This window comes from Setaria viridis, chromosome 6 (genome assembly GCF_005286985.2).
Source record: "Setaria viridis chromosome 6, Setaria_viridis_v4.0, whole genome shotgun sequence".
Taxonomy (NCBI): Eukaryota; Viridiplantae; Streptophyta; class Magnoliopsida; order Poales; family Poaceae; genus Setaria; species Setaria viridis.
In genome coordinates, this window is record NC_048268.2 from 3693843 (window position 1) to 3721350 (window position 27508).

A 27508-nucleotide genomic window follows, 5' to 3' on the forward strand; every position below is an offset into this window, starting at 1 on the left:
CTTACAGAACTCCATTAACCACACAAGCACCGTTCTTCCAAAATTTGCCGAGCTAGGCCAAACTTGCTCGGATCTACCATCTTATGAAAAAAAAAAAGAAAGAAGGCAGTTAAAAACAATCAACATCTTCTTCTTCCCCATATTGCAATTGAAAAAAAGGGACCGGCATTCCGGCAAATGAACACTTAAAAACGTGCTTTTTTCGGCTGCACTGGAATCTGACAAATGGCAGGATCTCAGTTCACAGAACAATCTCCGGCTGCTAAAACTAAGTAAACTACTCATCCGTTTACCATTCAACTCCAGTCCAAACCAAGAGCAATCATCATCACCTCCCATGCATTTTCATAATGCACACAGCCTGCTGAAGTGACTAAACTAATCCCCTCATTACGTTAATTAATCCCGCTCCTGCACCCAAGTTGCCCCTCACATATTCTTCTATTATTGCACTATGTGATGGCGCGAATAATCCGCGGCGCCTTTGAACCCGGGAAAGAGAAGAAAAGAGGGGGGATAAGAGAGGCATCCTTCTCCCTTTGGCCTTTGTCTAGGCTTTTTTGAAATCACTGGATACCATATTCGTCCAACTGAGGGAGCTATAGTTCGTACCAAAGATATTTTAAGACCCCAATTAAGTTTTTATGACTCATAGTAGTTTTTATGCATTTGTATTACATGCCATCTTTGGTTGTGGACTTAAACACATTGATGAAACCAGTGACCATGGGCTCCCCTTTTTTGGTAAAAAGGTTGTCGTGCATCTGTTCCACTTCTGTGATCCCTTGCCACTGATTTAGGAACCTCAAAAATCTTTGTGAGATGCCCGTTGCTTGAAGTGGCACGGCCCAGTGGCTAGGGTATGGTGTATGCCATGCTATATCCCATGGAATATTTTGGTGTTTCCTCTGTCTTCATCTTCGTTTTGGAACTTTGGCCTCTCAAGTTCTAGATCTTCAGATATATTCGGGTCGATCAGCATACGATGCATGCACCATATAAGTCTCAATTTTCAGCTCAGATTGTAGGAGAGTGGATGCATTCACACACTTTGTTCCATTACTGAAAATGACTATGCAAAAGAATATCTAAGCTGAGTATTCAACATCGCAACTAGGCTTGCAACATGGCTATGGTTCCTTCAAGTGCTTGAACAGATGAAACAACATATACTTCCCTAACTAATCTAGAGAGCAACATCCCTCCCTAAAATTTGAATCCTTTTATACAAATGGAGGTGACCGCACTTAAAATTTGAATGTTGTAGTCCAACCAATATGAACTTCTTTCTGAAATCTGATCAATACTTAATAAGTTGAATTGCTTCGTGTGAAATCCTTGTAATTCTCTAGCTAGGAATCGTTGTGTTCCAAACAAGCCGCCCTTGGCCACCGCGAACCGCCAAATATTAGTTTTTGACTTCGCCATAGGCTAGCTCCTAGCTGTGCAAGAATTTTGCAATGCTCATACAATAATCTCGTGCTGGCTTTGTGTCGGCATCAATACCGTCCTTCCACACTCGCATCTCTCCTAGCTAGCTTAGCTTAGCTTGCTCCCTCCTTTCCAACTTTAAAAGGAGATCATCTCCTGCCACCACTCCATCGTCCATCCCTCCCCAAGCTCCCACAAGAAGACCCCTAGCTGTCCCTCACTCTCTCTCCTACAGGCTACAGCTACTCTACTCGAAGGGCATGAAGAGCAGGAAGGGCTACGGGCAGCAGCAGGGCCACCTGCTGAGCCCGGTGGGCAGCCCGCCGTCGGACAACGAGTCCGGCGCGGCGGCGGCGGCTGCTGCTGCCTGGTGCGGGAGCAGCGCGGGGTACTGCGGCGGCGACTCGCCGGCCAAGGAGCAGGACCGGTTCCTTCCGATCGCGAACGTGTCGCGCATCATGAAGCGGTCGCTGCCGGCGAACGCCAAGATCTCCAAGGAGGCGAAGGAGACAGTGCAGGAGTGCGTGTCGGAGTTCATCAGCTTCGTCACCGGCGAGGCCTCCGACAAGTGCCAGCGCGAGAAGCGCAAGACCATCAACGGCGACGACCTGCTCTGGGCCATGACCACGCTGGGGTTCGAGGCCTACGTCGGCCCGCTTAAGTCCTACCTCAACCGCTACCGCGAGGCCGAGGGCGAGAAGGCCGCGGTGCTCGGCGGCGCTGGCGCGCGGCACGGCGACGGAGGCGGCGGCGGCGCGGACGACGGCGCCGACATGATCGGTGCGGGAGGAGGGGCCGCCGCAGCCGGTATTGACCGCGCGGGCGGCCACGACGCCGGCGGCGGCGGATCCGCGGACGTCGGGCTCATGATGGGGGTCAGCGTCGGGTTCGGCGCGGGCGGCGGGACGTCGTACTACGCGGCGGCGGCAGGGAAGGCGTACGGCGCCGGGGACGGGTCGAAGGTGGTGGAGTTCGACGGTGACGAGGAGAACGGCGGCGGCATGCAGAGGGGGTTCGGCGGCCACCTACACGGCGCCGTGCAATGGTGAACGCCGTAGAAGCTAGGTGTAGAAGACAACAAACCGACACAGATGCACGCATGGTGCTGTACTACTGCTGCTTAGTAACTGGATTCGCGTACTAATTATTGTTGCCTAGTTTCTGCTTCTCTCATCAAATGTTTAGGAAGTCGATTTGGATTTGAATTCGAAAGATTTCTCTTCACTCAGAACGGAAGAAATTAGCTATTAGTTGTTCAACGACCTAAGTAAAATTGCTTCGATGAGTGACATGCCAACTGCATATATGCTCTGTTGGCATGTCCGCATTTGTACAAAATACAGCTCTATATTTCCAATACAAAATCAACCAAGGGAGCTGAGGAAATCAACATTTTTTGCCGCGCCAAAAATGTTGTTAAGAAGTATAGAAATTCCGAAAGAGAAAAATGATAAGAGTGAACTACGCAATGGGCTTTAAAGAAAAAAAAGATTGCGTTACGGGCCTGGTGGGCTGCTGGGCTTGAGAACGGCAACTCCTCGCGGCAAGCCTTCTCCAATAATTTTACAATCAGAAGAGAATAAGCTAACGTGCGCTAGCTGGGAAACAGGGTAACAAGTGGTGATGCCATTTATATTCGACCTAACATTCTCTTGTTTGCCTAGCGATCCTGTAATTTGTCCCAATAAAGAAAACAAAAACAAAAGAGAAATTTGTCGGAGAGCCCTCGTAAAAGGAAAATAAAAATAAAAAGTTCAGCACGTGATGCTATTCCTTGCCGAAACCTAAAGCAGAAGGTCCATTTGGCTGCAGCACAACGCCCCTCACTAGCTACTATAAGTCATCATCTTGTTTCCAGAATGCAACATCAACGTACAATTGTTAAGCAAAAAGAAACAGAAAAATGGAGCACAACTTGTATCAAATAGAAGTTGATGCTACGTTTCAAGTTTACAAGCATTCACTTGACCCAAGTAAACATCCTTTCATCTCGACTCTCGACTAGTGAAGTAAGAGAAGAGCTTCCTGAAGTTGCGTCATCCATCCAAGGGAGCAGCACTGCATGATACACAACATACAAGCCATCCATCAAACTTCTGAATATTATACAATAACTTCATATACAAAGCATGAGTCAATATACAGTCATTTAGAAGCGTGAATCACGTCCAGAAATCACGAGCTAATGTGGGTCTTCGAAGAAAATCACAGAGATAGGATGCATAACACTGCTTCTATTCAAATTCAAATTTCAAATCATGTAGACACATCCAAGTTCATTCTCAATGGTGATGATATGAAGGTAGCATGCCCCTACCATTTACTTCCCCGTATATTAGTATTAAGCTCAAGAAAGCAATTGTATATTTACATCTTGTGCAATGATAGAACATTTCATTGGTAAAAATGAATATTAAAAACCATGCAGTGGCACCATAATATAGGGTCACAGTGTTTTCTTACAGCTAATCTAGCATGTAAACAGAGGAGGGGCTTACCATCTGCATGGATCATAATCGGTATGGCCTGTATAGCTTCACTTGTGAAGAATACCCTTCTTGTGCATTTTAGGCTTCCTCTGGACATGATTCTGAAAAATGGAGAAAGTTCACTTTCACAAAAAAAGGAGAAAGTAATGGACAAAATTAGAGGGCATGCGGAGAGCAAGGCATATCAAGAAGAAAACAGACAGGCACCTTTTGCCTTTCCAGAGCCTCAACATCTGTCCTCTCCTTCCAGTTACTTTTACGCAATTTAATAGGGCGGTTCCCAACATACTTTCCTGAAAGAAGTTTGTTCAAAAGTAACAAGGGAACAGTAAATGAAAACATGCAGACAAGTTGCAGCAACCAAATCTGCAGAACATAGTATTAAGTAACAAACCATTCATTTCTTTTATTGCTGCAGCCAGATCAGTAGGGTTTGAAAAGCTCACAAATCCATAACCTTTAGTTTTGCCAGTCCTCTTATCTCTAACAACCTGAAATAAATAATACAAAGGCAAATTAAGGCCATATAGAATCGAGAAATGAATCTCAAATGCTGCATACAATGACCAACACAAGGCATGTTATGTGGCTTAGCATCTGGGTTTCTGTGTGAGCTAATCTCTTAGCTCCTCTATCGGTCAATCTATGTGAGCTAGGTTTCTTTAGGTCAAAGGATTGAAGCATATGGAAGGAAGCAACAAAGAGTAAATTGTTGATTGTTAGCTACCAATTTATTCGGGGGTGTGTTAGCTTACTCGAAGCCTGTTGCTTTTCTTTTTAGCTTTGCTACTATGTCATATGCATTAACACACTGATGCTGTTTTCAGAAATAGCTAATATGAAGTAGCATATTACTATGAAAAAGATCCATGTGAAATATCTTCAAACTGCTGGTTTTCTCCCATGCATGCAAAATTTATTGTGTCCACTAGTAAAGAATAGAGAACAATATCAGTATGTGTATTGCCATTGATGTTCTTTAAACTGCTAAAATTTGCAGAAATCGGTGTTATTCTGATCGTGTTGGATTTCACATTTGTTTAGGTAGTCCATTGGCAACAGTCAATAATAGAGGAATCGACTTAGAACAATGGAAATTCGTTTCCTTGTTTGACACTGCTAATACTTCTCACTTCTCCCATGCTTTATTAAACCTGACTATTAAGTGATTTCAGAAGATCTGAATGACTTACAGATTTATGTAGTCCATAATCCGAATTCTTTTTCGTGCCATTGTCATTATTTACCGACTAAGTAGCTTTGGCATATCTAAACCACTTATGAATTTGCTCCCCCCAGTAGAGGACATTTTGAACTTTGGCTGCCAATGTTTTCTATTGTAAATTGTATTTATGTAAAAGTAAAACTCAGCTAAATTATTACATTATTAAAGTACTCTTTGAGACATATCTACACACCCTGAACTAAATATCTAAGGAAAAAAAACGATAGTAAAGGTTCTAAACAGCCAATTACACAAAACTGACGAATATACTTTTTTAACCAGAGGGAGTATGTTGCAGAGTATGGTTCCATTAACAACAAGTAGCTGCCTATTTAAATATAAATGGTGCGTACATCATAGTTCATGGCCAAATATTAGTTCCTATATTATGTTGGAGCACATGCGTGATACTGAATCTACCTAGATAACCATTTTGGAGTACAACTCTATTCCTAAGCCATGAATTTCGCAATAAACTCCCCATCAGTCTTTTACCTCATGCAGGCTGTAAAAGTTATGTACCTACATTAGTCATTTAGGCCAGAATTGCATTGAACACAATATACATATTGATCAGGTTGATAATTGGCTGTGAATTTCACCACCTTGTGCCACAACCAAAAAACTGACTATTTTTATTACCTGGACTTCCATATAAAAACTCCAAAAGAATTTGACAATGTACTACACAACACACTTTGAAGGGAACAAGTTTCCCCACAAATAAGTTTTTTGAACAAGTGAGTAGAGTAGTTTACCCTTGCCATGTTGAAGGAGGGGAACCGTGAGAATGCTTTGGAGAGAACATCGTCATTAACTTCGTTTCCTAGATCTCCACAGAACAGTCTATAATCATCTGCAAATTGTTGAGAGTTGAAACCCAATTAAACAAGAGAAGGATGAGCCATTAAACGAAGTGGAACTGAACGAAGAGAAGTCATGGTGGGTACTTTCGGGCCACTCGGTGAGGGTGGGATCCTCCCAGGACTGTCCGGCGGCGCGGCGCGGGATGGGCTTCTTGCTGGTGGAGGGGTCGGAGGGCCTGGCGCTGGCGGCTGCGGTGGGGTCGAGGACGTCGCTGGTGGCGAGGGCGGCCTTGACGCTCTGCAGCGCCTCGGGGGTGATAGTCTGCGCGTCCCGCTGGAAGAGCTGGTGCGCCTGGTGCAGCTGCTGCTGGTACTGCTGGTAGCTGTTGGCCGGCATCGGCGGGGGCGGCATCTGCGGCTGCGGCTGGTGCTGCTGCAGGTGGAAAGGGAGCGGGAAGTAGCTGCCCCCCGCCGGAGCCGGAGCCGATGACCCAGGAGGCGGCGGAGGGGGAGGATTGGAAGGCATGGAGGCGAATCGACTCGGGAGTGGCTCAGCCGCCGCCGGCAGCCCCGACCCCAAGAGTTAGGGTTTCCTCTCGCCGCCGACTCGCCGCCCGTCACGCGCCGCCGCACCCCTTCGCCTGTGTGCCAGCCGCCTGGCTGCCCCGCGCAACCCGCTCGATCCTGCTGCGAAGCAAGCGGCTCGGCTACAGATTTGGTGGAGGGGAAGAATTGGGGGCCGATGGAACCTGGGGAGTAGGGAACTGGGGATCAGGGGAAGATGGATTTGGATTTCTACTCTTCCTTTTCCTCTGTTTCGTTTGTGACGAAGGTGTAAGCGAGGAAAGCGTAAAAAGGGCGCATACGTTTTCACACGACTTTGATTCGTGAGCGTACTACAAGACTAAGACTTAGTATTTCATATTTTTTTTCCATTTACTTTAATTTATATCACTCTAATGTATTATATAAGGTCAATTATATGCATACATGTGCAATACATAATAAAAAAATGGTGTTTCCTTCTACATTCAAAATCATTTGAACAAGCAGGACTAGCTCTGGACTAGGGCGAAAAGTGCGTCGGCCTAGGATCTAGCTCAATAGAGACCTATACCCCGACTATTACATGTAGTGTGTATGTTTATTTCTTTTCTAGTTTTGCTCATTCCTCAGCCTAAATTCCAAACGGCCCAGTCCAGCTAACTATTTGACTTCATTACTTATGATGCCATCGAACTTCACAACGACATAATATAATTTACACTGAGGGTCCACGACATTAAATTTGCCGAGGGACCTTGGAGTTATAAAGTCAATCCTATGAACAAGCTCTCTCTCTCTTTACTCGGAGAGGCCACAATCTCTCTCTTCCCCATTCTACGCCTAGATCCGGCAATACGCGGGGTAAGGACCGCACAGGTTGCCAGCATCGTGGCCATGGCTGTTGACCCCTACGGTGTGGGGCGTAGCACCAGCTAGTTATCTCCGATATCCAAACTGTATACGATCAAATCGGCCTATGTACAATGTATGTATACACCTCCTAAAAACTTATAAAGGTGATGACATATGTATCAACTTTGAAGAATCTCAAGTAACCACGATCATGCCATGTGTATGCTCTTCGCAATCTATACTATATCTAAAGTGAGAATCGCTTCTGCTCACTTTTTTGGTTTGGTCCAACTTAATCTCATTGACATGTGGGCTGTACACAGACATATGGGTCCATATTCGCGGCAACTCCCCCGCGGTACGAGATTACGAACCTTTTTCCATCGGTGCCTCTGCCTCCCGTTCCCCTTCTCTCGCGCTAGGGTCCGAGCTCCTCGGCGCCGCCGCCTCCCAGGCTGCCGCGGTGTCCAAGCTCCGGTGCCTCCTTCCACAATAGATCCGACGCAGCCCGATGATGGCGGACCGGCATGACTGCAGCAGCCCGACGAGCCGACGTAGGTGAGATGGTGCGGCAGGCACGACAGGCGGCGAATGCAGCAGGAAGAGGGTGTGGCAGGTGGCGAGCAGGAAGGGGCGAGACCAGGCCGCGAGCAGCCAGAGGCAGGCAGCACTCATGAACAGCGTGGCAAGCAGTCAACCTTTTTTTAATAAAACATTTCAAACAAAATTGCTTAAGGAAACGGATTATTTGTTGTCGTCTTTTCTTTTACTGATGGTTGTCGCATGAGTTGTGAAATGTACTATTGTCTTAGCTAATTTAATAACTGGGAATGCATTACTAATTATTTTATCAAAATTTGTGTTTTACAAAATTTAAAAATGTTATCAAATCAACTTTGCTTGTACTCATGAATGAAATCAGCTATCATCAGTCACGGGCCGTACAAGTCCTTTTGCACTCAAGTAAATAATCAGAGTTGCCAAACCTAGGTAATCCGGCCAATAGCTGACAGCATATTCTCATTCTCGGATAATAAGTTGAAGTTGAAATAAACAGGACCAGTAGTTGAACACATATGCCGCGGCCTGCGGGTCAAAGTGTCCAACTTCTATGAGGTTTGGTATAGATTAACGCATTGACAGGTGGGTCCAGGGGAGGGGCGGCGCTTGGTGGCGGTGGCGTGAGGACACGGGGCCGAGTGAGCCAGCGCTCGGGCTGAGAGGGGGAAGGGGCACTCGGCGGCGGCGGCGGCCGGGCAGGAGGTGGCACTAGGCGACGGTGGTCAGGCCAGGGCGGCGGTGGTAGGGCGTGGCTCGGCTCGCGGGGTGGCGAGCAGTGCGGTGGCACGGTGCACTGGTGGTGCGGGAGGGGCGGCGTTCGGTGGCGGTGCGCGACTGGTGGTGGCGGTGCGGAGGGCAACGGGTGAGCAGGAGCTCCGCCATGGCCGGCCATGGAGCGCGCTAGGAATAGGAGAGAGAAATAAAGGGGAAAAAGAGAGATTCGCCGATAACGACCTCCAAACTCGCGATTGAACGGCAAAACGGAACAAGGATGATGAGACGAACGCGTTGGTGCGCTCACCTTCGGCCGAGAACTAACGATTTCGCTGGATTTGCTCGCCGAAGTTTCGCCGGAAAACTTGCCGGAGTTTAATAGATGCATATCTTCGGCGTCTACTACGGGAGCTAGGGTTGTCGAAACGAGATGGGGTTGGCAGTGTTGGAAGAGTTCCATGTGTGGATCCACGTAATAAACAGATAGTATTAAACCACCCACAAATATCTTCTACTACTATACTTGCAAAGAGAGGACTAGGACAACGCAAGCAAATAATAACATGAGAGCAAATGAATAATAACGTGAGAGCAAGTAAGGACCCGTAGCAACGCACGGGCAATTCTGCTAGTATTGATTAGTCCGAGTACTACTTGATCTCCTGGTTTTTTTTCTTGCGCCCTTTTAGAAAATCTTATCTCTTATCAAGAGTTCAAAACAAATCTTAAATCTCAACGTCTTCATCATCAAGAATGCTAACGAAAATTAGATACTTTATTTAGTCAAAACATGTCCATGCATATTTGTACTTGGATTTATCTCTTCATTCACATTAACAAGGATGTATAGCAAATAATTGGTGGGCCAAGCTTGTGCGGCAATCAGATTAATTTGCGGTGCGCACTTACATATGACATGGCCTCCATAATAACGGTGATCGTTTTACGTATTGCTTGACGTGAAACATATGTATTTTTTATTTTCTCCTTCTAGAAACTGTATCTTCTAGAAACATGGAGGGTTGGGGCCCACAAGTCATAGGCTCAACTACAACCAATTTCATGAATATATGGTCCGGCTTCAACATAACACCTGAATATCACATATGATATTTTTTCCTCATATCTCATTACATTTCAGTAAAAATAATCATCAAACACATCTATCGACCGAGTTTGCTCTCGTGGACTTGGGTCTGCATTTCTTTCTGGATATCGACGTCTAGCGCATCGTAGAAGCTACTTTGCATTGAGAATTCTAGTAACTTGATGAGCACCCTGATGAAGTTACAGGTCTATAATGTCTATTTGCATTGAAAAGTACGATAGTGTGAGCTTGATTGGTTGGATTCTAATTGTTGCCCAATCAAAATCATGGCTTGAGAAAATCAGAGCATCCCAAAGTTGTGGTAAGAAATTTATGTACTTGCTTAATTTAGTACCAAAACATGCCAACCAATACTTATTTTCTTCGAGAATGTTACGGTGACATGCCATGACATTAGCTATGAATATTGGTGCGCCACCAGCCCAAGGCAAGCTCACGAGCCACCATAGCCTGCGAGTTCTCGCTGCTACCGCGATTGCTTGCTCATCCACCTGGTTGCAGGTCAGTGGCGAATCTAGGATTTTAGGTCAAGGTATGCATCCAAAAAAATGATACACAATTCGGTAAATCCATTTACCAATTCGGTAATAAGGTTTAAATTCATGGATAAAGTAGAAACCATATCCATTAAATACAATATAAATAGTTTCAAAGCCAAACTGATAATTGAAATATATGCATAGAGTACCAGAGACTTACAACGTTACTATAATGACGTTTTTATTCGACGCTTCCGAAGGGACATAAATGTCTCAATTATATCATCTTCATCAACTTCAAAGAAAATATCTCGCTCAATAAAAGTGACTAGACAATCATCCAAAAGACTATCTCCCATCTTATTTCGTAACTTTGTTTTCACTAAAACCATTGCAGAAAATACCCTTTCAACACTTGCTGTTGCCACAGGTAGAAGCAATACCAATTTAAGAAGCTCATAGACCATATCATACACTTTATGCCTCTTTGTTTGGACAAGCTTAAATGAGAGGTCAACAATATTGTCTAGACCTTTGAATCTATCATCCTTCCTGATGTCATCAATATAATTATCTAGCTGCAATTCAAGTCTGAGAAAATTATTATTTGAGAAGTCCTTTGGGTAGAACTTAGCTAGTCTGCGTAGCTTCTGTGCATCAAAAGACTCAAATGAATTAGAAGGATTGAAGGCTGCCATACAAGACATCAACTCCATGTTAATCTCATCAAACCGATTATCAAGTTCTTGACTTATTTGATCAATGACGCCAATATATACTTCTCTTCTAAAGTGGTCATCATTGGTTTGCTTTCGAGCACGAGATTTCCTTGCTGATTTTCCATAAGGAACATAATCACCATCCATAGCAGGAACATCAACACCATGTTTATCACAAAACGAGGTGACCCTCTCAAGAAAATTATCCCAGCCATTTGACCTCAATTCTTGCATTCTTTTCTTTGCCACATTAACAAGTGATACTGCATTAAGAATGTCTTGCTCCCTTCTTTGCAAACACTCAGATAACTCATTTGTGTATCCAAGAATAATATACATTAAGTGTGCAAAGAAAACAAACTCAAAGGTCTCAAATGCTCCCGTCACAAAATGTATTTTGGTCCAATCATCCTTATATGTCGAATCATCCCCAAGATCAACCAGTACATCGTGGATTGATTCATACATAGTAATGATGCTGCATATGGTTTTGTAATGAGATCCCCATCGAGTATCTCTAGGTCTAGGCAAACCCATCTCTTGATGTAATCCAGTTCCAGATTCAATTTCACCACAGTCAAGTGCTTTCTTGACATTCTCAAGCCTTGCATTTCTAAGCATGTCATGGCGCTTATAAGAAACTCCAACAATATTCAACAAGATAGATACTTGATCAAAAAAGAAGCTACAATCAGTATTTCCTTTAGCAACAGCAACAAGAACCAATTGGAGTTGATGAGCAAAACAATGAATATAATAAGCAGAAGGTGATTCTTGCATGATCAATGTTTTCAACCCTTTAATATCTCCTTTCATGTTGCTAGCCCCATCATATCCTTGACCACGGATTTGAGTCAAACTCAAGCCATGACTTAAAAGTAAAGCTTCAATTGCATTCTCCAGTGATAAAGAGGTAGTATCATCTACATGAACAACTCCAATAAAATGCTCACATGGCCTTCCCAATTTATCAACATAACGCAAGCAAAGAGCTAGTTGTTCTTTATGTGATATATCACTAGACTCATCAGCTAAAATTGCATAAGGCTCATCACCAAGTTCTTCAATTATTTTCTTTCTAGTTTCTAGGGCACAGCAGTGAATAATTTGCTTTTGTATGTCTGGGCTAGTTAAGGTACAGTTACCTGGAGCATTCTCCAAAACATACTTATTCACTTCTTCACTATTTCCGCCAAGAAATTTCAAAAGTTCAATGAAGTTCCCTCTGTTGCTAGATTCTTTACTTTCATCATGTCCACGAAACGCCAACCCTTGATGCAAAAGAAACTTGATACACCTAAGTGAATAAGTCAACCTTTTCTTATAAAGTCGAAGATCCTCATCACTCCACTTCTGAATATTATAATCAATTGCTACCTTGGGATTTGTAAAGCCAATATATCTCTCTTGAGCTGCGATATGTGACTTGGAACCCAAATGTTTGAGAAGTGCCTTCTCTCCTATATTCCAATTATTCCAGCCATCAACAGTAAATGCCTCTGACCCTGTGCCCTTCTTGAACAAGTAGCATATAAAGCAAAATACAGCATCCTTTTTAATACTATATTCAATCCATTCATGATTGTACATCCAACAATAATTGAATTGACGATTTATTCCTGAAATCTTTGTTTTCGGAAAATCATGTGCAAAAGGCTTGAATGGACCTTTAGTAATATATGCTCTTCGAATTGCATCTTGATCATTAGTAGGATAACTAAGAATGGGACGTCTTTCACCTGGATCTTGTGGAAGGCGATTGATGTCATAAACTGGTGGCACAGAAGATGGCTGCGGTGGGGGCGGTGGTGGTGGCGCTAGGATATGAGTTTCAATTTCCTCAACTACTCTCTCACGAGTTTGCTCTTCCACCACAGGTACAACCGGATCAGAAGAACGATTAGAAGTAGCAGCAGCTGCTGCTGCCTTCCTCTTTGCTTCATGCTTCTGAAAAAGAGATGCAATGTTCCCGTCTCTCTTCATAACTGTTTAAATATTACAAAGAACACAACACCAAACAATTAAATAAATTGTGCTTGTACACGATTGAACTGACACAAGTGATTATGGATCACTCACATGATACGAGTCCAGAACAAAAGATCAATCTAGATCGACTTTTCTGTAGGGTAAAATCCTCCACCTTGTTGCGTGCTAGATGAATCTATAATTTAGGGCTAAGCAATTAGTAATTAAATCATACACGAATAAAGATGTTTTTATAAAAGCCAAAGAACGTAGAACAAATAATTCACCAGATGCCAGTGTTTCTCGAGATCTTGAACGATTATTGGCCTGCGCCCTGCTGCTGGATGCCTGGACTGGCCGCTGGCTCGCTGCTGCCTGCTTCCGGCTGGCAATCGACTAAGTAGTATTGCCGTCGTGTGATGGCGTCTCCATCTCGTCTCTCCGTCTCAGCAGTCGGCGGTCTGCAGATTCCGGGTAGGGCACGCTGTACGCCGCGCCGCAAGCCGCACGAAGAGACAAAGCCGAACTGCCGTGTGCTGGAGACCTGGAGTCCGTTGCGTGAGGAGGTCGCAATCCGTGTGGGCCGCGTGGGCCTGACGGTGGAATCGCAAGTCTGCACGAGTCGGCCTCCTCTGCTGTCCTGCAACCTGCTCTCTCGCTTCCATTTTCTTTTTTCTTTATATAAAATATATATGTATAGTAATTACCTTGGTGGAAAAACAAGGTATGCTGCAGCATATGCAGCATACCCTGTAGCTCCGCCCCTGTTGCAGGTCGATTTCGCATGCCTGCTTGGCTCTGCTTGACCACTGTATTCCGCCGCCTCATTTGCCTTGCCTCGCCTCTCCCTCGTGTACTCTATCCGTCCCCACCCTTCCTGCGTGGTGTCGTCTATACATCTATAGGTCCACCAGAAGGTTTGGACAGCTCTACACATGGGGCTGTACACCGAGACGTGTCAGACATAGAGACTACGGTGCAGGATGGTGTGGTCTACGTGGAGGACAAGAATTAGTCGAGTATTAGTAAACTACTCGTAGCAAATAGAGTAGCACTCTCTAGTCGAATCCGACTAGTATTCTTGTAAACAACCGACCTGTAACCCTACCCCCGAAAATATAAGACGAGGTAGGGACCCCCTCTGAATAAGTTCAATCCAATACAATACAACCAACAATAGGATATAGGGTATTGCGCGATCTAAGCGGCTCGAATCTGTCTAAATCGTGTGTTCGAGTTCCTGGTCTCAACGAGCCCCACGCATAAAACACTGCCTCAGGTACCCCCTCGATAGGTTGCCGGGTCTAAACACTGACAGTTGGCGCGCCAGATAGGGATCTCACTGAGAATCCGTCGACGAACTCGATGGCTCAAGTCATCATCAATCCCATCATCGCGTTTGAAGCAGGCGTGGCATTCATCTTCAGCTTCTGGGTTTGCGTCGCAGATGGCGCTAGAAACTTCCACCGCCACATCGCGCCGGCCCCGGAGGAGAAGCAGTACGATATCAACCTTAATCGCCAAGCTTTGGAGGATTTCGTCGAGAAATTCAACGAAATTTTTGACCTATTTCGAGGATCAGGGGATGAGTTTGAGTACAACTCGATTTTCTCCCACTAGTCGGATTGGTTCCCACGAGCTGACGTTTGAGCCATCGTGCGAATCGGTCTACAATACAAGTCGATTCCCATTTAGACTCCGAAACTCGGGTGCTGCCTACCAAGCTACCCTATCAAGATCACAATCCAACTCGGATTTGATGGAGGACCTCAACTAGTACTTGGACCCGAATGGGGAGACTCCATTATTAGATCCACAACAGGGCCTGGTTATCACATCTACTCCAGAAGGCAGATTCATCTACCGGCCCAACATGAAGCCACCTGCTCTTGCCAAGGACGAGTCTCGCCTTGTCGCCTCGACACCCTCCCGTACCAAGAGGGTACCCCTCTGTCCCCTATCTATGAAGAAGATAGCTCCACAGAGGTCATCACGTCAAGTTCGGGTAGCTATTCTCCAGAGCGGGAACTCCTTGCCATCGTTACTCCACAAGGAGGTGAGGATGAAGATCAGCTAGAAAGAAATTTGCGTCGTGAATGTCACCCAGATGACGTCTCGCAGGATGAGCTCACCGCCAAAGTAGAAGGAGAAGAAACCAAAGCTCAAAGGAATCAACCGCAAGAAAGAAACATTGCAAGAGCAGAGCGTCGTTGCCGTCTTGCTTCTGACCTACCCATCATAAACTTGGATCACACGTTTGAAGCAGTTCAATCGCGTCAGCACCATACTCTTCTCGCCACCATCGCATCCATGGACCTGATTACTCAGGCCATGCCACAAACTAAGTACACCAGGCAACTCGCTCAACTAGTGGAGCACGCGTACGAGCAACTCGATCAACAAAGCCCAATACACTCGGTTCGACACACCTCATCCCAGCATGGCAGTAGCCATAGGCGACCAAGTCGAAATGAGGGTTCCAGAAATGAGGGTGCCATAATTGAGGGTCCTAGACCAAGCCAAATTAGGGCAGAGGGTAGTCGGGTGGAACCCTCGGGAGGCCACGGCCATCATGGATCCCACCCAGAGCCTGAACCCCCAGTACATGATCTCCGTCAAAAGATCAACCCGGCAACCTACCAACTAATTAGGCTAATTAGGCTTAATAAATTTGTCTCGCAAATTAGACTCCATCTGTGCAATTAGTTTTATAATTAGACTATGTTTAATACTCCTAATTAGTATCCAAACATCTGATGTGACAGGTGCTAAAGTTTGGCAGCGGGTATCCAAACACCCCCAAAGTGAAATGAGTGACGCAGAAGAAGTATGTGGCCGCCATTGTAATGGCTTGGTGGGTGTGGCATAGAGCCAAGCACGATACCGTGCCTCGAGTTACCTGATCGATCTGAGATCAGCCGCCACTCATTTCACTTTGGGGATTTGGTAGTAGCACGTAGCAGCCTACCTTGGTGGATAGTTGTGTAGCCGGTAGGCCGATCAAGACGCCGGGCGGGGCACGCCGGCCGCGAAGTCCCGAACCTGATCATGGACACATTACCGGTACATACAGTGCACGCTGGACAGTGGAGATCACCACCTGTGTGGAGCGTGCATGACGGTGATGCTTGGATCTCCTGTTTTACGAAAATAAGATTCCATAAAACCTGCTTTTCCATAACCACCGCTAAAATCATGTTTGGATCCCGCAACCACCTCCTGTTCAAGGGAAACCTAATTTTCACGAAACCCAAAAAACACGTATTAACAAAAATGGATCCTCATCGTTTTTAGTGGAACTGGTTTTCCATAACCATGATTTCAGTGCCAACAAAATACAACATTTTCCCACTGCAGCGCACGGAACTTTCTTTCACTGTCGTGCTTTCACGCCTAATGTTGCCGCCTAAGCAGGATATAAGAAGCCCCAACTAGGTTGCCGTCTAATTAATAAATCGACATTGGAGAAGGTCGGCCGCCATTGTCGAACTGCTGGTGAGTCGCCATCCCTTTCACGACCTCCTTCAATCACTCGAGTCCAATTCAACGGCCAGTAGCTGCATTGATCTCAGGTAATATCTTCTTCTTATGCATAAATTCAATGCAAAATAATGGGTAATCGTTGAATAGTAACACATCTAGCTTGTTGCCTGTAGCGTTGAAACACATAGTTAGATGTTAGAACATGCAAGTATAAATGCCAAATCTTGCACTTGTGATTCCTAGAGTTGAATTCTCTTCTTATAGATGGTAGTGTTTATGTTTAATAAGATCTGTATAAGTAATCGCCATGGTATATGGGTTCCTTTAAGAAAAACATGGAGGACCATGTGGACAAAAAGATTTGCATAAAGAGGCACACATGAAAAGCTAGCGAGGATAAATCCCTCCTCAACATCTTAAAAGACCAAACCCTGAATGGTGAAAAAGAAGGTACCACATACACAAAGGCAACATGGCGTGAAATCTTAGCTTCCTTGAATAGTGCTAGAGTTGAGAAACTTGAACCGCAACAATTGAAAAATCGACATAAAATCAACATAAGTACTTCAGGTCCTGCTATACTACCATGAACAAACTTCTTAGTTACACTAGATTTGGTTGGGATGACGATGACAAAATGATCAAGGCTACCAAGGAAAAATGGGAGGAACTTATTTAGTTATGTTGTAATCTAATGGATTTTCCCAGCACATGTCCTAAATAAGTTCCTCCCAGCACAGCTCGTCAAGGGGCAAAAGAAGAATCTTTTCAAGCCGGAGAGGTAGAAAGAATCTAACCACCGCAATCAGAACCGCGGAGCACTCTGGACGTGTTCGAGGGATGTCATCAACATTGTCACGGGGTAAAACATTCCCAATGACCAAGCAAGCTACAGGAAGTACGACCGTTATAAGAAAAACCTTGAAGAAAAGATGAGAGAAATCGTCAAGCAGGAGTTGATTGAGTTTTTCGCCAGCTAACAACTACAAACAAGGGCTGACCCGATAATATCCGATGATCAATGACAGGCAAAACCAACCATGCAGCTTGCCCATACAGGATTCGTTGCTCCGAGTAGTGCTGACTCCATTGCAAACGTGACGTATCCCGTTGATGACATACAAGTGGATACACCATGCAGGTTGGTGATACCTTATAGAAGGAAACAAAATAAGTTTCAAGAGGTCGCAACCGGCATGGCAGTAACAGGTCATGTGTTCCCAAAGGAACCCCGCTAGAATACGCCTGGGTGCAAGTTGTTACTGTGTTGGATGAGTCGTGCGAGGTTGACATCCCTAGTGCTGAGGGAATTGAGGTTCTTAGTGATGCGATGAACCAGCACATACTGTGGTATCGTCGAGATATCGTTCTGAATAATGCATCACCAGAAACCTCACGGCCGAGCCAAGATATACCCCTTCTAGATTCAAATGTTGACACGGAGCAGCCGACGCTGTCACATGTACTAAGAGCTACCAATGAGGGTAAGCAGCCAATGCTATCACCTGCTCAAGGTCTCAATGAGGATGATTGGACATCACTACTCCAAGGCGATGAATGGGTAGATGATTTACAGGTTATTGATCCAACATCGCCTGCGCCGGCATCTCCACCTCCTCAGGGGCCAGCGGTACCTCGTCTGGTCCGCACATATGATCAAAAGGCTCCATCAACAGAAGTTGACAAGCTTTTAAATGTATTGAAGAAGAAGGCTTCATCTTCCGGTGAGAAATCTATAACTTGCGGCGCCTCTCGGCAAAAGGAAAATGAAAATGATGAAAACCTTAATTTCTTTGTGTCAGATGAAGTCCCAGAGAATTATGAGCATGGCAAATCATTCTTGTATCGGTAGGATCTGCTAGAGGGTCCATGGGAACTGAATAAGCTGCACGGATGGATCATGAATGCAATGAAGCAAGGCATTCGAGCAATCACCGCGCGTGTCCCAACTAAGGTTTTCCTTGACGTTCTCGATTACCTGATTGTGATCAATTTTGAGGATTTGCACAGACTTTACCATCGACAACACCTCAATGTGAATCTCATTACCGTATGGTGCTTGTAAGTCCCACATGTACGCATACATAAGTTTTAAATACATACGTATATATTTTATATGTCATGTACCTGAGCGACCTATTCTACAGGATGCAATGGAGGGAGGAAGAATTGACGAACGACAGGTTCAAGGCAGCGTACCTTGACCCAGCACGAATTAGCGAGCCCGAGCACAAGTTCAAAATGACGGAAACGATCAAAGTACAAATGGAAGCAGCACAAACACAAGCGGAGAAAAATGCTATAAAAGCAAAAGCCCACAGAGATGAAATGCACAAAGTGTCCATATACATTGCAAGAGTAATGAGAAAAAAGGATGACAAGGATCGTATCATTGCTCCTTATAATTTTCAGTAAGCTAGCTAGTTTTAATTACTATATATATATATACTTTGTGCTATTTAATGCCATCAATAATATAAATTATTTTAATATAATGCAGAGATCACTGGATTTGCATCCAGATTTTATCCAAGGTAGGAGAAGCAATGGTACTCGACTCAGCCAGATTTAGCAGAGATAGTTACAAGGAATTCATAGGCATTATACAAAGTAAGACATTTGTTGGCAGTACTTAAATGCATGTTGACATTCTATGCACCTAAGTTGTATTATTAACTTTTGTCTTTATATTCTCAAAGTGTGTACAAGCTTTACATACTAAAAGGCGGGGACCATGATAAAAAAGGAAGAAAGCTATGAAAATAATAATTATAGATTCGTAACAACATAAAAACTTGATTTTTTTCATATAATGTAGACTTGTCATTAATAACAACTCATCATTTTTCTATTTGATTGCAGTGCCACAAGCAACCTCCCGATACTGCGCTATGCGGATATTATGTGTGTGAGTTCCTCAGAAACAATGGAAGGTATTGGATGAACCCTGAAGACGTAAGTCTCTTTTACACTGCCATGTGCTAACTTTCTAATGGTAATACATCCTCATCTTCATTTACTGTATACCTGTAGATGCCTAGGATCGACACTCACGATGCGATGCTTGAAGACAAACACATCGACAACATTTGTAGGGATATGGCAAGGTTCATCCTACGCGAGATTTGTCATGAGGATGGAGCATTTTTGATAAAGATGATGTGTTGATGGCAGACGAATGCAAAGATCTTCGTAGATGGGCGTAGTAGTTTTAATATTACTGACGTAAAGAATAGCTCTATTTCAAATGTTGAATTTCAATTTGACGGCTAACAACTGACGAGAAATAGAAATTATAAATAACTCACGACCTAACAACCGGTAGAAAATAGAATTTATAAATAACTTACGAAAAATAATATATTGGATAGGAAAATATATATTCCTAGCGGTTAGCATAACCACCCGCCAGTATAGAAATCATCTGTGCTGGCGAGTGCACCCGCCAGCACAGAAAGCCGCCTACACAGAGCGGTCTGTGCGGTGGGTCGCAAGCTGGTCGGATCAGAACGTCGCGATACGATGCCAGGCACAACACGAGTTGGTTGCGTTTGCCTGCCTTGTTTAGAGGGGGAAAAAACTGTATACTACGCACGCGGCAAGCTAGATCCATCGTACGGTTGGAAATCGTGGTACAAATCAGATGTGTGTGACGATCGAGCTAGGAGACCCAAAGCGCGTCATCCGATCCTTCCCGCGCGCGCCAGCCGCCGAGGAAGCTGCTTGCCCCCTCCCCCAAAAAGCTGCCGTCTTTTGGCCGGCTACATATTGGCGCGACACGAGCCAAGCGAAGTCTCTCACTTCTCCCTCCTCGCCAACGCTTCGTAGTGCTCTAGGATCCATCGGATTCGACCAAGACTCGTAGTCGCCGCCGCTAGCTACTCGCCACAGATTGTATCGATCGATGGGCGACGCCAACGCCACCGGTGCGGCGGCGGCCGTGCGCGTGCTCGCCGTGACGCGCGTCGCGCCGGTGCCGACGGCCGAGCGCGGAGCTGGTGCCGGCGAGGGCGGCCGCGTGAAGCTGTCCTTCTTCGACACGCCCTGGGTCGTGCTGCCGCCCATCCAGCGGGTCTTCCTCTACGACCTGCCCGGCGACGACGGCGACGCGTTCCAGGCGGCGGTGAGGCGGCTCAAGGACTCCCTCGCCGCGACGCTGGCGCTCTACCTGCCCCTGGCGGGGAAGCTGGCGTACGTTGCCGAGACCGGGGACGTCTTCGTCGACTGCGCCGACGACCCCGGGGTGGCCTTCGTCGAGGCCGAGGCGGATGCCATGGACGTGCGCCGCCTCGCCACCGACGAGGCGCACGACATCGCGGCGTTCCTGGCCCTGGTCCCGGGCCTCGACACCGCGGTGCTCCCGGCGCCCGTGCTCTCCGTGCAGGCCACGCGCCTCCCCGGCGGCCTCGCGCTCGGCGTCTCCGTGCACCACGCCGTCGCCGACGGCCAGGCCGTCTGGCGGTTCGTCGGCGCATGGGCGGCCGCCGCACGCGAGGGGTCCCCGGTCACCAAGGCCCTCTGCGCGCCGCACTACGACCGGGGCGTCGTCGGCGTCCCCAACGGCGACGAGTTCGCGCGCGAGATGCTCAGGAAGGTCGCGCCCAATCTCCCCGTGGTACGTACACCGTATCCAACAACCTGTCCATCATGCGTAGATCGTATATCGTTTACTTTGTTGTGCCTCATACGTACAACTTATATCTATACATATATGATAAATATATAAGTGTATAAAGACATAGTAGACGTGTGGGGAAGCGGGCGCAGGCGACCATCAATGGCGCACGCCGCGGGTGTTGTTGAGCCGTGAATGCCTTGCTCACGGAACCTTTGCTTGCAGGCCATGATGGACTACGACTTCAGCCAGCGCTTCCGGCTGGGGCGCCGCACCTTCCACCTCGCCGCCGACGACATCCGGTCCCTGAAGCGCCGCATCGACGCGCTCGCCGCGGCCGAGGAGGAGGAGGCCGCCGGCGACAGCACCACCGCCAGCAGCAAGAAGAAGCCGGTGTCGACGTTCGTGGCGCTGGCGGCGCTGGGCTGGACGGCGTTCGTGCGCGCCAAGTCCCTGGCCGCCGGCGACGACACGTACCTGGTCTTCCTCGCCGACCTGCGCGCGCGCCTGGACCCGCCCGTCGCCGACGGCTACCTGGGCAACTGCATCAAGGGCTGCCTGGCGAGCGCCGACGCGGGGGACCTCGTCGGCGCGCGGGGTCTCCTGGGCGCGTGCCGCGCGATCCAGGCGGCCGTGGCGGAGATGGAGGCGGCGCCGCTGGGCGGCTCGGAGCGGTGGATCGAGAAGATGATGTCGCTGCCGTTCCAGCGGCTGTGCAACGTGGCGGCGAGCCCGCGGTTCCGCGTGCACGAGGCGTCGGACTTCGGGTTCGGCCGGCCGGCGCGCGTGGAGCTCGTGTCCATGAACCACGACGGGGAGATGGTGCTCGTCGCCGGGAGGGAGGACGGCGAGGTGCAGGTGTCCGTGTCGCTGGACCCCGCCTGCATGGAGGAGTTCAAGGCGCACGTCCTCGCCGCTCCGGCGCCGGCAGAGAACTGAGCTGGCGGAGGATCTACGTCAGTCAACCAGACGGATCATAACAACAAGCAGTCGTAGCAGAATTTTCTCTCGATCGAACTAGTTGTTGCGTTGTAATAATCGATCCGACAGGCAGATCACATCAAGAAACAGTAGTAATATCATGATCATGCGATTATTTAGAGGATGTTTGATACTAGGTGCTAAATTTTAGCAGTGTCACATCAGATGTTCGAATGCTAATTAGAAGAACTAAACATGAGCTAATTATAAAACTAATTGCAGAACCCTGTGCTAATTCGCGAGACGAATCTATTAACCCTAATTAATCCGTCATTAGCAAATGGTTACTGTAGCACCACATTGTCAAATCATGGACTAATTAAGCTTAATAGATTCGTCTCGCGAATTAGACTCCATCTGTGCAATTAGTTTTGTAATTAGCCTATATTTAATACTTATAATTAGCATCCAAACATCTAATGTGACATGCGCTAAACTTTAGTGGGCGTATCCAACCACCCTCTTATTTGTCGAGACGCAAGAAAGTCATGAACTGAAGTCCTCGGCGTGGTTGATTAATTTGGCGCGGGAAAACCAAAGCATGTGTTAGTCGCCATGGATGGATGCAGACGGCCGCCGGCCGGGCGGGCTTGACTGAACGGCGGATCATCATAGCGCGTATCACCGTCGATGCTTCTGATGACGGGCCTGTTAGGCTAGGCCCTAGCTGAGCGCCAAGAGAGCTGTCGTCAGATCATCGTTGACGTATGTGCGTGCGCATCTGCTGTTGTCCGATCCGCACAAGTTTGTCAATTGTCACACGTTTGTCAATTGTCAGTGTCATGCTCACGCTTCCTGGATGATCTCGAGCATGCAGGACTGCAGGAGCATGATGCAGCCACGTTGGCTGCTGCTGCCACTGCACCACGGCCCCACATGGCTGACTTCGGTACAAGTCGGGCGTGGTCGCAAGTAATCGTTGGTCGTCCGTACAAGTCGGTGGTAGCAACTAATAGTTGGTCGTATAGAGCTAGCCCGACCATACCTATGCTTAATCCTTGTTCGATCACCGTTATCATTTCTTTTTTTTATGAATACATATAATTTCTAGGTTCAATTAAGCAGATTGAGGACAACTAGGAAAGAGCAAGCCCAATGTATATATTATAGGGGCTAGTTCTGAACTGGTCACCCCTCAACTGTTAAAATCGACGTGGTTTTAACATGCGTGGTGCCAGGCTATCCTACGTGGCACCACTTAGATGCGAGATGGTAAATCAGATTGTTCCGATAGTTAGGGGTCAAATAGACTTTTTTCAAAAAAAAAATCCAAATATTTTTTAAAAAAACATCCAATTATATTTTAAAAAAATTATCCGATACTTTTTTTATTACTCCCTCCGTCGTCAAATGGTAGGCTGTTTTAAACATTAGCTTTTACTATATATTTAGACATAGTATCTTTTTTTGACCGAATTCAGCAAGCAACAACCTATTTTTTATAATTTTTTTATTCCGGATCCTTTTAATTCGCTCCCACGGGGAGCCGAACCTAACCCTACTGGATGCTATTCAGGTGCTCCGGCCACTAAGCTAGAGACCCTTTCACTATTTAGATATGTATCTGTCTGGGGGTGTAATAAAAGTTATGAATTTATAAATATCAAAATGATCTACAATTTGAGACGGAGGGAATACTTCATGGATAAAGAAAACGGAGGAAGCACTTCATAGATAAAGAAAATCAGTAAAAATAAAAAACGGTGGCACTACGTTGCCCCCTAGGCCCTCCCTCCTCTGTTTCACTCTACCCTCATAGGCAGGGTCCCACCACGTTCGGGCGATAGAAACACTCGTTAGGATCCACATCTCAATCAACGGTGCTGACGAGATAGACTCCGACCTCTACCTCGTTAATTCTATACATAATAAGTACTTCCTCCGTTCCAAATTGTATGTCATTCCAAGAATCTTGAAGAGTCAAAGTATTTCAAGTTTGAGCAAATTTATATGATAATATAATAACATTTATGATGTCAACTAAGTATCATTAGATTCTTTATCAATTATATTTCATAGTATATATATTTGATGTCATAAATCTTTATATTTTTCTCTATAATTTTGGTCAAACTTGAGATACTTTGACTCTCCAAGATTCTTGGAATGACTTACAATTTGGGACGGAGGGAGTAAGAAAAAGGAGAAGGCTACACAAGTCTATTAAATAAGCCACTAGGCAACAATACTCTTGTGAGATTGGTTGTAATCATGTCAAGTTGCAAAGTTTATTGGTCTTTGAAATTCAAAATTCAAAGACAATGAGCAGCACATTGATCTTTTTTTTTTCATTTATGTGAAACATAAACTAAGAGTTGTAACTAGATGATAGGTGTACAATATTTGTAAAGGCTTATATGTATTTAGGTGACTGGATTCAAAAATCAATCGAGCCAAATATGACGGAAAACATGAGTTGAAAGGATAAAATTTAGAGTTGCTGAAATATGGTTTGAGTGATATTCATCAAAATTTTGCCAAGATTTAAAATTATTTAGAGTTCACAACTTTGATGTAAAACACATCCATTGTGGAGGTTGAGCATAGGACTATCCATTATAGTTCAAGTTGTTGGAGAATTATCAGACAAAAACACAAGATTGGCTTCAAATTTTTTAAAAAAAACAACAACAATTAAGGACTTAGGCAAATTTTGGTTCCAGACGAACTAGGGATGCAAGCGGGGCGGTTTGCGGCTACCCACCCCGCATCTGCACAAGCCACGAGCTCTGTCGTGGACGTACGCGGCAACCCACATGCGGTCTCTTGCATTTTGCGAGGGTATGTGACAGCCCACATACGCTGCATTTTATGCTGTGAAGACCTCACAAGAAGAAGCTCAAAACAATACGTAGCACAAATTAGCTTACTTGCATCTTAAAGGAGTACAAATTTGCAAGCTAACTTGAGACTTGAAAATATTATAAAAATCTAAAAATAAAAAAAATGATAAGAATATTTCTAGACACACATCTATGTATTTGTTTATTAAAATGATAAAAATATATAAAAATTAACTTCAAAACGAAGCTGTCTTTTATGCTGTTTTTATGAGCCAAAACAGAGTCACTTGACATGGCCATGCTTCCCAATCTTGGTCGTCGAGAATTCAACAACCTAAAATAAAGAGTATACTGAAATTATTTTCATGCCTTTTTGGAAAAAAAAAGATAGATCAAGACTTGTTGGATCAAACATGAGCATCATCATGTTGATAAAGCTCAATAATAAGTAGCTGACTGATTGTGAGAAAAAAGCAATGACAGTTTAGAAACATAGATGATCAATCTGATTAGATAATAAAGATTTAAGTATTTTTTGCATTTTAAGACGCACATAATTCTTATTTATACCATCAATATGCAGTACAATAAGAGAATAATTAGAGATTTTCTAGCAGGGCATATCGATATGCATGCAACAGATCCGATTGTTTTTCATCACTATAGCTTCTAGCATTAGAAATTCATAAGAGCATATTGGAGATGTCAAAACAACTTGCTACTATGATAAGAACATTGCAATGAGCTAGAAAGTAAAACAACTAGAGTCCCACATACAAGAATTTCAGGCTTTCAAAAAGTAACAATTGTATATTACAGCACAGGCAGATTTCACCATCTAACCTAGTTTTAGAAATGGCATGGAGGCAAGATAGAGTTTCTTGCTAAAAAAAGATAGGATCTAAACTATACTATAACATAGGTGACTGAATCAAATCCATCATCCATTTTGGAAACTTAGAGACTGGAATACTAGCTAAACAAGTCTTGATCAACACCACTCTTGTCTCTACTAGCATGAGATAGTAATTTTCCTCACCAACCTGCAGCTATTCGTTTCAAATTTATCCAACTATAGGCTTTAGGTCCTCCCATCTAAGTTTTGAACTGGTTCAGTAGCCCAAATTGAGACAAACCTGAGCAACAAAGATAATTGATTCATCGTATTTTACCTAACACAACTTGAAAGCAGAATATAATTACCTTGCAGCAGCAAAAATTTGCTGGTTTGTGCTATTTCTCTTCGACAAATTTCCATTGCTTGTGCTTTAGTCAAGATTTGGGGGGGAATACATCTAGTAGAAATAGCTAACATAGGACAATGGGAGGGGCAAATGAATCAAAGGCTTACATATCACTACAAGGATTTGACCCTTTTAGCACCACTTGTTTTCGCAACACCACACATTTGGTTGCAATATTCGATTTTATAGCAACCAACGGCATAATTGGTAGCGATATATGAGCCTTATGGCCACCAAAATTGTGTGTTGAGTTAGTCATAAGCTCTATTGCAAAAGGGAGGCGCTAATGCTACGGTGGAAAGGTGGTTGCGAGTATGGGTTCCTATTGCCATGACTAGTGTTGAGTTGTGATAATATTGATTTTGTGTTGCGATAGCTAGGTATTGTTGCCACCATTGTAAAGTTGGTTGCAAGTAGCTGCGCATATGGCCACAATGTAATTTCGTCATCTCAATCTTGACTTGCGTTGCAATAGCTGTTGCTATATTGCATCCAAAAAAGGATTAGTTGCAAGTAGTTGTGAATATAGCCATGATGAAACGGTGCTGCTTTAATCTTGTCCTGCGTTGCAAAAGATCTTATTATATTGCATCGAGAAAGTCATTCGTTGCATCCCTTGAAGTTCTATTGCCACCAACATCATATGTGACTACATTTGAGTACACACAAGGTGGTATTGCAACGATATTTCTAGGTGTGGTAATAGATGAGTTTCTAGGTGGGCCTTTCTTTTGGTTAAATTGAAATTAGCATTAAAATGGCCCAAGCTGGACCCAATGTAATTTGGTCCATCCTGCAGGCCTTTCTTTCGCGAGGGCTCGAACCTAAACCTGATCGATCCAGCCCCTGGCCCCCATGTCGTGTCGCCGCCTCTTCTTCACGCAACGTTCACCTTTTTTTGAGAAACTAGGATCGTGCCCGTGCGTTGCTATGGGCAGCAATCCAAAACAAGGCATTCAACACTCTATTCATGGGTTTAATGCCCTTTCCAATTATATTTTTCTGTTATAGTCTTAGTTGTGAGTTTAATGAGCTAGAAATCAAGCTTTCTTTTAAGTTTCACGAAGATAAATTAGATTTCAGATTGAGTTGAGTTGGACTACCTCTTGCTCAAATTGTGATCGTCCCTGTAAATTATTTTGATTAATCTGTTTGATACGCAACACAAAAGAATAGAGCTAATATCTGTACTTAGCATGGCCATCCTGTTCAACATCATTGTTGCCATGAAAAATATGCATTATGTACTACTCCCTAGCTACAAAGTAGTGATCAATATCAAATATCTTCTTAACAACCTGACAGACTGAGTGGCCAGATGGGATGATCTTCAGTCCATCTGACAACCAAATTGCAGATCTATTGCCATTGGCAATGGCTAGCATATCTCATGCATTCACAAAGAAATCATAGTTCTGGACTGTATAGGAGTACCTTCCTTCAATGATCCACTGAGAAATCTTGTTCAACCTGCTTAAAGAAAATGATTATTTGGCCTGACAAT

At 45.0% G+C, this 27508-nt stretch overlaps 4 protein-coding genes across 4 annotated transcripts; 2 read left to right on the forward strand and 2 right to left on the reverse strand.

Annotated features, from left to right (window-relative positions):
• The first annotated feature begins 1433 nt into the window (after positions 1 to 1433).
• LOC117862005 (nuclear transcription factor Y subunit B-11) lies at positions 1434 to 2690 on the forward strand. The gene has a single exon (XM_034745515.2). The coding sequence runs from the start codon at positions 1692 to 1694 to the stop codon at positions 2478 to 2480; it is 789 nt and encodes a 262-aa protein (XP_034601406.1). The 5' UTR covers positions 1434 to 1691; the 3' UTR covers positions 2481 to 2690.
• Positions 2691 to 3171: 481 nt separating this feature from the next.
• LOC117862006 (uncharacterized) lies at positions 3172 to 6788 on the reverse strand. The gene is made up of 6 exons (XM_034745516.2): positions 6096 to 6788; positions 5904 to 6001; positions 4315 to 4411; positions 4128 to 4213; positions 3930 to 4021; positions 3172 to 3489 (listed from the first exon to the last, which is right to left on the reverse strand). The coding sequence occupies exons 1-5, from the start codon at positions 6475 to 6477 to the stop codon at positions 3968 to 3970; spliced, it is 717 nt and encodes a 238-aa protein (XP_034601407.1). The 5' UTR covers positions 6478 to 6788; the 3' UTR covers positions 3172 to 3489; positions 3930 to 3967.
• Positions 6789 to 9962: 3174 nt separating this feature from the next.
• On the reverse strand, positions 9963 to 13017 carry LOC117860791 (uncharacterized). The gene has a single exon (XM_034744169.2). The coding sequence runs from the start codon at positions 12911 to 12913 to the stop codon at positions 10439 to 10441; it is 2475 nt and encodes an 824-aa protein (XP_034600060.1). The 5' UTR covers positions 12914 to 13017; the 3' UTR covers positions 9963 to 10438.
• Positions 13018 to 20092: 7075 nt separating this feature from the next.
• On the forward strand, positions 20093 to 22096 carry LOC117860311 (malonyl-CoA:anthocyanidin 5-O-glucoside-6''-O-malonyltransferase). The gene is made up of 2 exons (XM_034743582.2): positions 20093 to 20996; positions 21222 to 22096. The coding sequence occupies exons 1-2, from the start codon at positions 20286 to 20288 to the stop codon at positions 21933 to 21935; spliced, it is 1425 nt and encodes a 474-aa protein (XP_034599473.1). The 5' UTR covers positions 20093 to 20285; the 3' UTR covers positions 21936 to 22096.
• The last annotated feature ends 5412 nt before the right edge of the window (positions 22097 to 27508 follow it).